The 16,258-nt window shown below is 38.8% G+C and overlaps 1 protein-coding gene across 6 annotated transcripts in view; it reads left to right on the top strand.

Annotated features, from left to right (window-relative positions):
- USP45 (ubiquitin specific peptidase 45) overlaps window positions 1-16,258 on the top strand; it is an 84,177-nt gene that overhangs the window by 7,023 nt on the left and 60,896 nt on the right. For 5 of the 6 annotated variants that reach the window (XM_045499124.1, XM_045499123.1, XM_045499126.1 and 2 more), the window contains 3 exons: window positions 3,043-3,215; window positions 5,104-5,207; window positions 8,948-9,048. In XM_045499124.1, the coding sequence (XP_045355080.1) occupies window positions 3,043-3,215; window positions 5,104-5,207; window positions 8,948-9,048 (378 nt within the window). The remainder of the gene's footprint in view (window positions 1-3,042; window positions 3,216-5,103; window positions 5,208-8,947; window positions 9,049-16,258) is intronic. The other variant, XM_045499125.1, reaches the window with a different exon arrangement.

The following is a 16,258-nucleotide window of genomic DNA, read 5'->3' as shown; positions in this document are numbered from 1 at the left end:
TATTAATACTTAAGATGAAAAACATGGAGATTTTACTTGTTGTTTCTGATTTGTTAATGTGGAACAACGATAGACTTCAATACATTTGTAGATTTTCTTCAGGAATCCCTAGAGGACTTGTTTGGCAAATCAAATTCAGATAATTGTATAATTACAGAAAACTGAGGAAATCTCCTTATTAGCACAGAAAAAAAATTTTTATGTTCCCCCCACAAGAGATTATGAATACTATTTACTTATTTATTAAATGTTTATTTATTTTGAGAGAGAAAGAGAGGGTGAGTATGAGTGGGGGGAGGACAGAGAGAGAGGGAGAGAATCCGAAGCAGGCTCCATGCTGTCCGTGCAGAGCCATGACCGTGAGATCATGACCTGAGTGGAAATCAAGAGCTGGCTGCTTCTCTGACTGAGGCACCAGATGCCCCTATAAATACTGTTTAAACACTGGTTAGTCTTGTAGAAAAACTTTGAACTTTCAGATTTCTTTATAAAAAGTACCTATGGTTGCGGCATTTAAAAGCTAATAGATTGGGGCGCCTGGGTGGCGCAGTCGGTTGAGCGTCCGACTTCAGCCAGGTCACGATCTCGCGGCCCGTGAGTTCGAGCCCCGCGTCAGGCTCTGGGCTGATGGCTCAGAGCCTGGAGCCTGTTTCCGATTCTGTGTCTCCCTCTCTCTCTGCCCCTCCCCCGTTCATGCTCTGTCTCTCTCTGTCCCAAAAATAAATAAACGTTGAAAAAAAAATAAAAATAAAAATAAAAGCTAATAGAATTCATTTAGAGGCCTGGAACCCTTTTAGAATGAATTTACTTATCTCTGAATTCATTAACAATTTCAGTTTTATAAGTCTGATTTATAGAATCAGAGACTAGTTAAGTTGTCCCCTGGCCAGATCCCACCCCAGAGATGATATAGAAAGTGTATGGAATGATTTTTCCATTTAGAATTTTAAAATATAAAAACTCAAAGCAGTGATATTTGGTAAACCATGTCTAGGTCCTGTTCTTGTGTGGTCATCTATCAGTCTTCCCCAGAACACCCCTTTCGTTAATGGCATGTGTCCTTTTCAAATACAGGACTTCAGAGTCACTCCTTTTGTGTCTATTCTTGTAACTTGCTCTTGGTATACAATGAGAAGGCTTAATCTTTTATCAGATTTACACATTACTTTTGCTGAAAGTAAATTATATTTTACAACAAATCACTTGTCAGGAGTCACATTCTTAGCCTTCAAGATGAATGGGACTAACGCTTAGCCTCTCTCTAGTTAACTAATAGGGGCAAGGAGTGCTGGGCGTTTAGGAAGGGAAGTGGAGAAAGTGGAAATGCACATACTCCTGTTTCCCTCTTCAGGTTACTCAGTCTTTCCTTCGTTGTTTGGTTTTGGCAGATAGTTGTAGTTTTGGTGTTTGGGATAGTTGAAGTTGGAGAAATGGAAGTGTCATTGTGTCCTTGCGAGAAGACTATGGTTATCTGAAGAAATAAAAACATATTAGGTCATTTTGGCCATTTGTCTCCTCGCGGTGCACACAGTGGGACTCTGTTATAAAGGATAATTAAGGGCTATGCAAAGTCATTTGCTATTTGAAAATATTCATGAAGGGGCGCCTGGGTGGCTTGGTCGGTTAAGCGTACGACTTCGGCTCAGGTCATGATCTCATGGTCCGTGAGTTCGAGCCCTGTGTCGGGCTTTGTGCTGGCAGCTCAGAGCCTGGAGCCTGTTTCAGATTCTGTGTCTCCCTCTCTCTCTGCCCCTCCCCTGTTCATTCTCTGTCTCTATCTGTCTCAAAAATAAATAAACGTTAAAAAAAAATTAAAAAAAAATTCATTAAGGACAATTCTTGTACCTGTAAATTATTCCATTGTTTGTTCTTCTCTCTCTCCTTTCTCCCAACAGGGATGAAAATAGCATCAGAGCAGAGGTAGGCTCTGTGGAAAGATTTTATGTGTGTATCTTAATGAGAAGAAAATATATTCAAAATCCTTATTAACACAGCTGCTCAGCAAATTATCTCCTTTATTTATTAAACTTTTTACTTTTGGCCTAATTTTACTTTATTTTTTTAACATTTGTTTATTAAAAAAATTTTTTTAATGTTTATTTTTGATAGAGAGAGAGAGACAGAGCATGAGTGGGGGAGGGACAGAGAGAGAGGGACACACAGAATCCAAAGCAGGCTCCAGGCTCTGAATGGTCAGCATAGAGTCTGACGCAGGGCTCGAACTCACAGACCGTGAGATCATGACCTGAGCCGAAGTCGGATGCTCAACCGACTGAACCACCCAGGCGCCGTAACATTTATTTATTTTTGAGAGATGGAGAGACAGAGTGTGAGAGGGGGAGGGGCAGAGAGAGAGGGAGACACAGAATCCAAAGTAGGCTCCAGGCTCTGAGCTGTCAGCACATAGCCCGATGCAGGGCTCGAACTCACAAACCGTGAGATCATGACCTGAGCCGAAGTTGGACACTTAACTGACTGAGCCTCCTGGGCACCCCTATTTTTGACCTGATTTTAAATTAATAGGAAGGTACAGAGAAATACACAAGGGGGTCCCATTCATTCTTCACCCAACCTCTCCTGATTTAATCTTATTTCTACAGTATGATATTAAAACCAGGAAGATGACGTCACTACAATCCTTAGAGCTTCTTCTGATTTCACCAGATCTACAAGGCCTCATATGTGTGTATTTGAGTGTGTATAACTCTATATGCAGTCTAATTACATGTGTAGTTTTGTAACTACCACAATTGAGATACCTGGCTGTACCATCACCATCCCAAGTGTTACCTGATAATAGGTAACCTGTCCTCCACCCATAGTTCCTGGCAGCCACAAATCTGTTTTCCAACTCTATAATTATGTTATTTCACAAGTGCTTTATAAATGGAGCCATGCAGTATGTATCCTTTTAAGTTACTTGGTTTTTTTAATCTCTTTGCTTTTTAGTTACAGCGTTTTCATGCTATTGATTTTTGCTAAATGATGATAGCACTTTGGTTTAGCAAAGAAACTGTTCAGATTTTGTTATGTCTTATTTAGTAGGTTTCACTTGCCCACATGTAAGTCTTGCCATCAGTGTGAATCATGTGAAGAAAGCAATAGCTGAGAATGTGTGGTCAGTTTGCTCCGACTGTTTAAGGGAAAGAAGATTCTGTGATGGGCAGCCAGTACTTTCCTCTGACATTTGGTTGTGCCTCAAGTGTGGTTTTCAGGTGAGAAAAGTGATTTTTATCTGTGACTTTAGTCTTAAATATTTTTATTAAATGCTTATTATGAGTTGGACTATTGGTAATGTTTAGAACTTAAGGTAAGTTTATTCCATGTTTGGATAGACCTTTCCAAGGCTGAACTTAGAAACTTTGTTAAGGTAAAGTAAAAGGTATGTTATCTTCAGAAAGTGATCATGTGTGATTTAGAAATACTTTGAAAGGGAAGCCAACCTACTCACAGTAGTTCTCAGGCCTGGACCTGTCTTTACCTGTTTGTATTTACTTATGAAATTAATCCAAGTTTTTTTTTTTACATCTTTCTAAATTAATTTTTTTCTATGAAATGATTCTTTAAAAAAAAAAAAAAAAAAAACATTATCTTGGGGCACCCAGGTGGCTCAGTCAGTTGAGTGGCTGACTTCAGCTCAGGTCATGATCTCATAGCTCGTGAGTTCGAGCTCCGTGTCAGGCTCTGTGCTGACAGCTCAGAGCCTGGAGCCTGCTTCGGATTCTGTGTCTCCCTCTCTCTCTGCCCCTAACCCACTCACATTCTGTCTCTGTCTCTCTCAAAAATAAATAAATAAATAAATAAATAAATAAATAAATAAATAAATAATAAACAAACAAACACACCATTAAAACAGATTATCTTAACAGCTTAGAAGGTATTAATAAATACTGTAATAATTTTTTATTTATTATTATTATTTTTTAACATTTATTTATTTTGAGAGACAGAGACAGAGTGCAAGCAGGTGAGGGGCGGAGAGACACACACACACAGAATCCAAAGCAGGCTTCAGGCTCTGAGCTGTCAGCACAGAGCCCGACGCGGGGCTCAAACCCACAAACCGTGAGATCATGACCTGAGCTGAAGTCGGACATTTAACCGACTGAGCCACCCAGGTGCCCCTGTAATAATTTTTTAAATGTTTGTTTATTTTTGAGAGAGAGAGAGAGAGAGAGAGAAAACGAGAACAAGTGGGGGAGGGGCAGAGAGAGAGTCAGAGGATCTGAAGCAGGCTCTGCTGACAACAGAGAGCCTAATGTGGGGCTCAAACTCACAAACCATGAGATCATGACCTAAGCTGAAGTCACTTAGGTGCCCCAATCATTAATAATTTTTGAATAACATATTTAAGATGTATATAATTTTACTAAAATAAGAGAATTCCTTATTATCTCTCATAGACAGTCCATAAGAGGACCACTTCAGGGTTAGTTAATTCAATGGAAAGAGCACTGAAAACTGAGATTTCTTCCATTTTTCTTCTGTGTCAATCTCAATTCATGACTTTTTATGGCCAAAGATGTTTCATGTGTTATGTATCACAGAACAATCCCCAAAGGCCAGAAAGGGCAAAAAGGATATCCCTTTCCTGTTTGTTTTGTTTTTTAATATATAAAACTTTGCCAGAAACATCCAGCAGACTGCCCCTCATGTCTCATTGATCAGAATTGGATCTTATTTCTTTACTTGCCTGGTGAGGGAAATTACTATGATTTTGGTCTGAGTCTCATGAGTTGTCGTGGGTTTGGGTGGAGGTGTGGACAGTACTAGAAAATGTGTGTATAGGAGGGGGCACTGGTCTGTGGGGATGCTTGGTGCCCCACTGTGTAAAAGGCAGAGAGTGTATGCATTTTTAAATAATAGGGAAATTCACTTGCGTCACGATTGTTTCCGGTAAATACTATATAACAAAAAGCAAGTTAGCCTCTTTGCAAGAAATTAAATTTAATGAGAATCTATATTCCTTTCTGAAACTTGTCCTTCCTACTTGAAATTAAAAACAAAACTTTTTCAGTATACGTTTGAGTATGATTTAGGTTTTGATTAATTTGAAAGAAACGTAAATGTAAATTGTACAAATAGCATTCTGTTCATCTTTAGGGATGCGGTAGAAACTCAGAAAGCCATCATTCAGTGAAGCACTACAAGAATCAGAGAATAGAATCTCATTGTATTACAATTAGTCTGAGCACATGGATTATATGGTAAGTTAGATTTTTGTCACTACTTGTGTCCACTACAAAAAATATCTTCTCTCCAAGCTTTACAAGGTAAAATATTTAAAGTTGTTGTACCAGCTGATGCCTTTTAGCCTGAACACAATCTATAGAATACTGTAAGAAAATTAACATTACCCATGAATATAAAATTTAAATAAGAAAAAATTTAGTCATCCCTTTACTTTTCTTTAGCATTTTTTTGGTAGGGTAAAGAAACATCCTTCCTAGCTGATTTTTCGTAATGAACTTGCTAACACAGAATTCTAGAGTTCTAGAGAAGGAAGGTACTTCAGGCGGTCAAGTGGTTTGGTGATTCCCTGCAGGGAAAGGGAAAGCCTGGGCATATGTAGTTTGTAGAAACTCCAGTGATTTTACTACTTAACCCTGCTGGGAACCAAATCCAGTTCCCCCATGTTGCATAAAAATGATACTCATGTTACATCAAGTATCATTTGCTTTTTTCTGGTGACAAAGTAAAAATCCAGGCACTAAAACAAGTGTTTTGATTCCCTAGTTTCTTACCAGCATAACACACTACTACAGTGGCATAAATGGATACTGTATTGAAAAGCTTTCTATATGTTTTGCAACAAAAATCTTCTGATTGGAATCTGCAGACTCCTACAAAAGTTTTCAAGTTCTCCTTGAATGAATTTCCGGAAGTTTTCAAGTTTTCTTTAACACAAAACTGTTTTAACTTTGTGTTTTCATTTCAGGGACCTAAAGTTAATATAAGGATGTTTCGGCTTATAGAAGAGTTAATCACCTTTTTTAATCCAGGGCACGGGTCAGGTGCTTGCCCCATCTGTGTTTTTGCTGTTGTTGGCCCCAAGTAACAACACTGGGGAGAATGAGGAAGGCACAGAGGCGTCGTGCTATGTAAACGATGCAGTGGAGCCAAGGGAGAGGAAGAGGCTGCCATATGTGGCAGCTCAGCAGATATTTCTCTGTAATCTGAACAGAACAGTGGTCTCAAACTATGGGGTGCATCGGAATCACCAGGAAGGTCTTGTTGAAATAGATTGCTGGGTCCCAGGCCTAATGATTCTGCTTTTGTAGTTCTTGGGTAGCATCTAAGAATTTACATTTCTAACAAGTTCCTAGGTATTGCCAGTGCTGCTGGTCTGGGGACCCCGGTTCCAGGACCATAGGAATAGAGGAAGGTGGAGGGGGAATTGAGTGGCACCTGGTAGAATAGGCTCATTTCAAGTGAGTCTGTGTCAGAACTTGTGTTATAGCTCTTAGGACCATAAAGATGGTATGAATCGTGATGTAATTTCAGGGGGAACATAAACACCTTACCTAGCATAATGTTGTTAGTTTTAACTTTATGGATTTTATAATTTTTTATGCTTAATTGTGTAATTTTGCTTTCATTGGTAAATAGAGTTATAAGGGTGATCAATTTATTGGGTTTTGTGAGTGGAATGTTGGATTTATATTATAATGAAAATAAGTCGCATTTGGGGAGTCTGTAAAATTATTTTCCTTTTTTAAAAAAATTTTTTTTAACTTTTATTCATTTTTGAGAGACAGAGGGCAAGCAGTGGAGGGGCAGAGAGAGAGGGAGACATAGACTTGGAAGCAGGCTCCAGGTTCTGAGCTGTCACCACAGATCCCGATGTGGGGCTTGAATGCATGAGCCATGAGATCATGACCTAAGCCGAAGTCAGATGCCTAACTGTGTGAGCCACCCAGGAGCCCCTAAAACTATTTATTTTTAAAATGATAATACATTTTGGTTGTTGTGAGGAATTAGAACATGCATGTAAAGCATTTACCAACGTAGTAGATGCTCAAGTAAGTGGTTTTAGTTATTTCTGATGGAAGCAAGTAGAACTAGTTTATGGTGAGCTGTCCTCTTTTCTCCAAATTCACTGCCATTATGTGGTTTTTCTTTACATTTCCTTTTTGTACCTTAAAGTTACAATATATTTTATAACACGTAAAAATTAAATAGCAATGTCAGTAAAAATTCCTTGACATTTCAGTTTTTTTTTTTTTTTTTAATTTAGAGAGAAAGAGTGAGCAGGGGAGTGGGGCAGAGAGAGAGAGAGAGAGAGAGAGAGAGAGAGAGAGAGAGAGAGAATGAACCTTAAGCAGGCTCCATGCTCAGCATGGAACTGACACAGGGCTCGATCCCACCACTCAGATCATGACCTGAGCTGAAATCAAGAGTCAGTCAGATGCTCAATTGACTGAGCCATCCAGGCACCTTGCAAATGAGCAATTTTTATTATTTTAGGCAATAGTTACTTAAGTAAAATTTGAGCACATATTGTAGTGTAAGCCTGGTAACTGTAACTACATTGTTTGGATTCCATCATGGTCTATTAGAAAAGATATTTTGGGAAGGTTTTCTGTGACTTGTTTCCTTCACAGATTTATCTGTATATCTGTATGCAAGTGATAGAGTAATGTTTGTATTTTGAGTATGAGTAAATATTTGACTGCATTTTGAGTGCTATTTAGAAAAGGAACCCATACCTAGTTTATAGTCGTGATCCCAGGACCACCAATAATTTAAGAATATTGTGAATATGTAAAGTGGTGTTGGTATAACATGTTTATAAAACACTTAAAAACATTTTCAATAGGTTCAAATATATTTTCTTGTTTGACCATTAGATCTTATGAAAATAAAGGAAGCAGGTAATGATAGTATATAGAAAAAACCTTTCTTAAAACTATATGCACTAATGAGTAAACTTAGTGGAGGACAGTTTTCTAAAAATGAATGTGCTTTTGAAAATCTCTTTGAAAAAAAAAAGTATAAAAAAAAAAAAAAAAAAAAAAAAAAGAAAATCTCTTTGAGAGCCCTGTCTTCTGAACGAAGCCCAAACACAATAAAACTCTTATCCAGTCTTCCCCATCTCTGTAAATGGAAACTTCATCACTTAAGTATTCAAGCCAGAAGCCTAGCAGTTACTTTCTTTTCTGTGTTATTTTGTTTTTTTAATTCTTTAACGAAAGTAGACAAAATGGTATAATGAAATCCTCTGTACCCATCACCCAGCTTTAAACATTCTCAACTCACAGTAAGTCTTGTTTCCTCTGGACCAGAATTTCTCAGTCTCCATACTGTTGTCATTTTGGCTGATAATTCTTTGTTGTGACAGGACTATCCTGTATGTCGTAGAACGTTTAGCATTCTCTACCCAGTGGGTGCCAGTAGCACTTCCCCAGTTGTGACAACCAAAAATGTCTCAGAGTATTACCAAATGTCCTCTGGGGGGCTGGGGGGCAAAATTGCTTCTGTTTGAGAATCACTGACATGCCCTCATCCATTTCCCCCTTTCCATGGCAGTTATTTGCATACTTCTCTGTTCCTTCCTGAAATACGTGTAAATTAAATCTGTTCATTTTTATCCAAATCCACTGCTTCTACCTTGGCCTGCTTCTGTTCCCTATTCCCTCCATCTGACATTAGTCAGAGTGCTGTTTGTGAAATGCGAATGGGATCACGTCACTTCCCTGCTTACAAAACTACTCATGACTTTCCATTACACTTAGGATAAACTACCAGAACTTTAATTTGAATAAGGCTGTGCCTGAACCGTCTCCTGTTTATTTCTCTAGACTTCCCTAATGCCTCACCCTAGGTATACTTTTTTGCCCCTCCTTCATTTAAGTATAAGACTCGATAAATATCAACTTTATTACCTGGTGTGCAACATTATTGAAGATGCTTTCATAATATTTGCTTACATTTTATATTTTTTCAGGTGTTACGAATGTGATGAAAAATTATCAACACACTGTAATAAGAAGGTTTTGGCTCAAACAGTTGATTTTCTCCAGAAACATGTTTCTAAAACACAAACAAGTAAGTTAAGCAATTGCTAAAGAAATTTTTATTAAAGTATGATATTTTATATTTACTTTAAAATAGATTTACTTGGGGTGCCTTGGGTGGCTCAGTTGGTTAAGTGTCTGACTCTTGATTCTGGCTCAGGTCATGATCTCATAGTTTGTGAGATTGAGCCCCACATCAGGCTCCACACTGACAGTGCTGAACCTGCTTGGGATTCTCTCTCCCTCTCTCAAAATAAAGAAAGAAAGAAAATAACACCCTCCCCCCCCACTCATGCACAATGTGTGCGCTCTCTCTCTTTCTCTCTCTCTCAAAATAAATAAACATTTAAAAAAATAATAAAATAATTTACTTTAAGGGCACCTGGGTGGCTTAGTTGGTTGAGCGTCCGACTTCATCTCAGGTCATGATCTTGAGGTTTGTAAGTTTGAGCCTTGCATCAGGCTCACTGCTGTCAACCTTTTAGCACAGAGCCCACTTTGGATCCTCTGTCCCCCTCTTTCTGCCCCTCCCCCACTTGCACTCTCCCAAAAATAAATATAAAATTATTTTATTATTTTTTTTTTTTTTTAGTTTTTTTTTTTTTTTTTCTACGTTTATTTATTTTTGGGACAGAGAGAGACAGAGCATGAACGGGGGAGGGGCAGAGAGAGAGGGAGACACAGAATCGGAAACAGGCTCCAGGCTCTGAGCCATCAGCCCAGAGCCCGACGCGGGGCTCGAACTCACGGACCGCGAGATCGTGACCTGGCTGAAGTCGAACGCTTTACCGACTGCGCCACCCAGGTGCCCCTAAAATTTTTTAAATATATATTTATATTTACTTTATGTGAGCTTTTCATATAAAGACTTCATAAATTCATAAATAGTACCCTAGATTTTACTTTGACCTCATAGCACAAGTGCCATGTGTTCCTAAGTAGCACTCTTATGATGTTATCCTGTGTTATATTTACATGACTGATATGAGAGGCCAGAGAGGGTAGTGACTAGATTGTGGGCTTCTGAGTGAAACAGTGCTGAGTTTGAATTCAGCCTCCACTTAAGTTCCTTATTGTCCATGTGTCTTTTACTTCTTAGTTTACTTTTAAAAATTAGGATGACTGGGTGCCTGGGTGGCTCATTTGGTTGGGCGTCCAACTTCGGCTCGGGTCATAATCTCACAGCTCATTAGTTAGAGCCCTACATCAGGCCCTGTGCTGACAGCTCAGAGCCTAGAGACTGCTTCTGATTCTGTGTCTCCCTCTTTCTCTCTCCCCCTTCCCCACTCACACTCTGTATCTCTCAAAAAATAAACATTAAAAAAATTAGGATGGTAACTCTATTGTGTGGGGTTATTGTGAGGCTTAGAGATAATGTTTTATAAAAATTTAGAATATTGTGTGTAGAAATGCTTGCATAGTGCCCAACACATATTTGTGAGGTGACATTTGTTATGTAATCATAGTGTAGTTCTGACACTAACTCCCTGGAGTTGGCTGACCCTACAGATTAAGGGCTTAGTCCCCCAACATGATTGCCCTCACTTCAGACACCATCCTCAAGCCCAGAGGTTCTCAGGCCATTCACATTTCTGACAAACTGGCTATAAATTTAGGGGTTCCCATGATCCCTCTGAGGCTCAGTAATTTCCTAGAATGACTCAGAGAACTCAGGAAAGTGTATACTTAAAGTTAGTTTTATTATGATAGAAAAAAAAGAGATACAAATCAGGACAGCTAAAAGAAGAGACACATAGAGCAAGTACTGGGAAAGTCCCGAACATGAATCTCTCGTATCTTCTTCCTGTGGAGTCAGGACACATCACCTTCCCGGCACATCAATGTGTAACCATACACACAGAGTATTGTTAACCAGGGAAATTATCTGGAGCTGTGGTGGTCCAGAGTTTTTATTGGTGCTTCATGGACTAGGCATCAATTGAATCATTGGCCACATGCTTGAACTCAGTCTCCAGTACCCCTATCCTCTAATCACACATTGGTCTTTCTGGCATGGCTAGCTGCCATCCTGAGTAATCTTATTAGCATAAGCTGTCTAGGAGCTCACCAAGAATAAGAAAGACACTCCCGTCCCTCTGGAAATCCAAGGATTTAGAGAGTACTTTTCAGGAAGCTGGAGGCCAAAAGGCAGACAAATCCTTTATTATACAATAGTAATGTATTATATATTATATACTTTGTTAACATATGTTGTTACCTGACATACAAATAATATATAATACATGTTAATATAAGGAAACCATCAGCAAGGCTAAATGGCAACCAACAGAATGGAAGAAGATATTTGCAAATGACATATCAGATAATGGGTTAGTATCCAAAATCTGTAAAGAACTTATCAAACTCAACACCCAAGAAACAAATAATCTAGTGAAGATATGGGCAAAGACATTGAATAGACACTTCTCCAAAGAAGACATCCAGATGGCCAACCAACACATGAAAAAATGCTCAACATCACTCATCATCAGGGAAATACAAATCAAAACCAAAATGAGATACCACCTCACACCTGCAGAATGGCTAACATTAAAACAACTCAGGCAACAACAGATGTTAGCGAGGATGCGGAGAAAGAGGATCACTTTTGCATTGCTGGTGGGAATGCAAGCTGGTGCAGCCACTCTGGAAAACAGGATGGAGGTTCCTCAAAAAACTAAAAGTAGAACTACCTTGTGACCTAGCAATTGCACTACTAGGCATATCCCTGTACCAAGGGATACAGGTGTGCTGTTTCGAAGGGACACAGGCATCCCCACGTTTATAGCAGCACTATCAACAATAGCCAAAGTATGGAAAGAGCCCACATGTCCATCAATGGATGAATGGATAAAGAAGATGTGGTATATATATACAATGGAGTATTACTCGGCAATCAAAGAGAATGAAATCTTGCCATTTGCAACTGCGTGGATGGAACTGGAGGGTATTATGCTAAGTGAAATTAGAGAAAGACAAAAATCATATGACTTCACTCATGTGAGGACTGTAAGACACAGAACAGATGAACATAAGGGAAGAGAAGGAAAAATAATATAAAAATACGGAGTGGGGGGACAAAACATAAGAGACTCTTAAATATGGAGAACTAACAGAGGGTTACTGGAGGGGCTTGGGAGAGGGGATGGGCTAAATGGGTAAGGGGCATTAAGGAGTCTCCTGAAATCATTGCTGCACTATGTGCTAACTAATTTGGATGTAAATTAAAAAAATAAAATTAAAGTGATGTACAGATAAAAGTTTGCTACTCCAGTTAAGACATGTATTGGCATGCTTTCTAAGTATGGTTTTCTACTCCATGGAGCTGAATTAGCTCAGTCTGATGACTACTGTTAACCTACAAGGTACTACTCTCTGGTACTAATCCTGACATGCAATTAAGAAGAGGAAGAGAGTTTTCTGGTAAAAATAAAAAATCTTCCACATTCTTCTAAAAAAACCCCACATGTTAATATAAATGAGTATATAGAGAAACAGTGTCTTCAGAAATTAAAAAAACATTTATTTTAATGTTTATTTATTTTTGAGAGAGAGAGGGACACAGAATCTGAAGCAGGCTCCAGGCTCTGAGCCGTCAGCACAGAGCCCTACGTGGGGCTCAAACTCATGAACCGCAAGATCACGACCTGAGCCAAAGTTGGATGTTTAACCCACTGAGCCACCCAGGTGCCCCTTCATTCAGAAATATTAAGTGTGTACTACATGCTGGGTTTTATACTTTATACTGTAAGGAATTCAATGGTAAAGAATTTTTATTTTATTGGAAGTGTGATGGAAGCTACTAAAGTATTTTAAGCAGGGGAGTAACAGTCATTTCAACGTCTTTTAATAACATTACTCTGATTGCTGTATGGACTGTTGGAGTTAAGAGTGGAGGTGAGGAGATCATTACGAAGGTCAAGGAGGTTTCTCAGGTGAGAAACCAGTAGAGGCACTGATGGAAAGTGGGTGGATTGGATGTGAGTGAGGGAGAGTGGGAAAAATCAGTACACACCTCAGGATTTTGGGTGACTGGGTGAATGGACATGAGAAGTTTGAAATGCCTTTGGCCCACAATTGAATTGCTTAGTAGGTGGCATTCAGAAACTGAAAATTTGTATTAAAATGTACTAGTTGTTCGGCTGTATGTTCTGCAGCTCAATATGTAATTGTTTTTGTCAGCTATTGCTCTGAGACAACAATGGTGGAGAAATTGGTGAAGGAACTGGAGGAGGTAAACACAGGTGCCTGGACAGCTGAAGCAATGGTTATTTTTTTCACTCATTTATTTATTCAACAGACATTTATTGAAATCTTACTCTGTCCCAGGCATACTAGTTGTAGCTGTCTACAACAATTGAGCAGTTGTAGCTGCTCAAATAAAGAACTGGCAAAATATGATGATGATAGACATTTAACATTTCAAGAATAGATGTGGGTCTTAATGCTGTCTCCTGAAAGCCACACATTTAATGTGTTTTTTTCTGGCCATAAGATATATAGGGATATGATGCCGGGGCAGCCAAAGTACAATTGCAGGGATTATTTTCTCTGGATTTTTTTTTTTTTTTTAACCTTAGAGTTTCCTTGAGATGAAGAAAAAGCCAGTCTAATTTGATTTAACTTTACAGATTTCTTGAATATTTATTATCAAAAAGGATATAAGGAAGGGAGCATGGAATGATATGGTAGAAAGAACATGGGCTTTGTCAGGGGTGGGGGATCTGGCATTCAGATTTGACTCTTTCAGTCACTGGCAGGTTACTATTCATCTGAGCCTCATTTTCCTCAACAGCACCTGCCTCTTTTCCATGGTGTTTCAGGGAATAGAGATTGATAAGACAGTTCCTGTCCTAAAGAATAAAGATAAGCAGAACAGAGTTGTATTTTGACTGAAGTTCAAGCAAAGGCTTTCAGATATTCCAAAAGGGTTGTAATGTTCAATTGAAAGGAACTGAGAAAGAATCGTGAATGAGCTGGCTTTCAAGCTGACCCTTCAAGGTAGAATTTTAGTTAGGTAGAGATGAGAGCAGCAATCATTACCGGTGGTGGGAAGCACACGTGTAGCCTTTAATTGTGTTTATGGAACCATGGGTAGCACCTGGAATAATGGAAACAGGTTATTGAGGGAATTTGAGAGAGTGTGGAACCTTCACAGTTAGGGAGAGACATACTTCTGAGGTCAGGGTTTCCAGAAGTTCTAGGTCAAAATGTCATTATCTTTGTGTTTCAAGCTACAGTATCTCTCAGGTAAGTTTGATTTAAAATAAGATTCGTTGGCATTCTGGAAGTAAGTTTATTTGGGATGTAATCTGCAGTACTTTTTGTTGCATAAGGTTTGTTTTTATAAAGTACATTAAAAATCAGACATGAAAGTTGTTATTGAGGTTTGTAGGAATGCTAGATATGATTATGCAGCTATTGTAAATAATTGTGAAGACTGTAGAAATATAAAAATGTCTGCATACAGTAATTTTAAAAGAATATGAAACTATATTGTATTTTAGGTGGGAGGATAAGAATGATTTTAAAAGATTCTTTTTGGGGCACCTGGGTGGCTCAATCTGTTAAGCGTCCAACTTCGGCTCAGGTCATGATCTCGTGGTTCTTGAGTTCAAGGCCTGCATCGGGTTCTGTGCTGATAGCTCAGAGCCTGGAACCTGCTTCAGATTCTGTGTCTCACTTGTGCTCTGTCTCTCTCTCAAAAATAAATAAATATTAAAAAATTTCTTTAAAAAGATCCTTTTTATATTCTGCTCTAAGAAAAATAACTGCTGAGAGAAAAGCCTGTACCTATACTTACACATGTTGTTAAGTTATGCAAAGCCTGAGCAATTTCATGTCTGATAGATCTAACTTAGCTTCTTTACTCAGAGAATCAAAGCCAGTGCCCCATCCATTTCTAAACACTGCTAGTTCAGTAAATCTTAGCTTTTGATCTCAGTAGCCCTTTAGACTCTTAAAAATTATTGAGGAATTAAAGTGCTTTGATCAGGTAGGTTATATCTATCAATATCATATGGGAAATTAAAATAAAAAATTACAGTATTTATTTTTTTTTTTTTAATTTTTTTTTTTTCAACGTTTATTTATTTTTGGAACAGAGAGAGACAGAGCACGAATGGGGGAAGGGCAGAGAGAGAGGGAGACACAGAATCGGAAACAGGCTCCAGGCTCCGAGCCATCAGCCCAGAGCCCGACGTGGGGCTCGAACTCACGGACGGCGAGATCGTGACCTGGCTGAAGTCGGACGCTTAACCGACTGCGCCACCCAGGCGCCCCTGAAAAAAATTACAGTATTTATTAAATCACTGAAAATAGCAAGAATTTCCATGACCTGTTAACACAAATTATATGTTTTTAGGAAATATAACTATTTTATAAAAGAACACAAACTTAGTAAGTGGCATTATTTAACATTTTTACAAATCTTTTTTTTTTTAATGTTTATTTGAGAGAAAGAGAGGGAGAGCAGGTGTACGTGAGCCGCAGAGAGGCAGAGGGAAAGGGAGAGAATCCCAAACAAGCTCTGCACCATCAGCATGGAGCCTGACATAGGGCTTGAACTCATGAACTATGAGATCATGACCTGAGCCAAAACCAAGAGTGGGGCACTTCACCGACTGAGCACCCAGGCACCCCAAAACAGATTTATTTCTGTTTCTGCCATTATTGATTTTTTGGTCAAGTGAGAGATATTGACAAATCACGTGTAATTGCTTAATAATTGCTTGTTTAAGTAGGGCTGTGATGGAGCAAGTGCAGGGGACTGTGAGGACACTTTGGAGTAGTATCTAATGTAGACTGTAGGAGCCAGGATGGTTTTATTTAGAGGAAGAGCCTTCTAAGCCAAGAGCTAAAGGATATGTAGAAATGAGCTAGGCACAGGGAAAAGGAGTGTGTGTTCCAGGCAGAGGAAATAGCTCATTGGTGAGGGAGCTTGATATGTTCAGGGAATTCAATGGAGCTGCAGGGTTGAATTTTGTGATATTGGAGGATGATGAGAGGGTGAGACTAGAGGTAAGCAGGAACAGATATTGAAGGGCCGTGTAAGTTTAGAGTTTATCCTGTAGGCAGTGAGCAACCACTAATAGATTTTAAATGAAGAAGTTTTGTGTTTTAGAAGAGTCACTTAACTGTAATAAGGAGATAGATAGGAATGCCTTTGTATGTATACCTACTTACTCATACATGTGGCAGTATCAAATTATAATGGAACTAAAGATTTTTTTTTAAGTTTA

This window comes from Leopardus geoffroyi, chromosome B2 (genome assembly GCF_018350155.1).
Source record: "Leopardus geoffroyi isolate Oge1 chromosome B2, O.geoffroyi_Oge1_pat1.0, whole genome shotgun sequence".
Classification (NCBI taxonomy): Eukaryota; Metazoa; Chordata; class Mammalia; order Carnivora; family Felidae; genus Leopardus; species Leopardus geoffroyi.
Note: the sequence above shows the minus strand (reverse complement) of the source record. Positions and strands in the feature narration are given on the sequence as shown.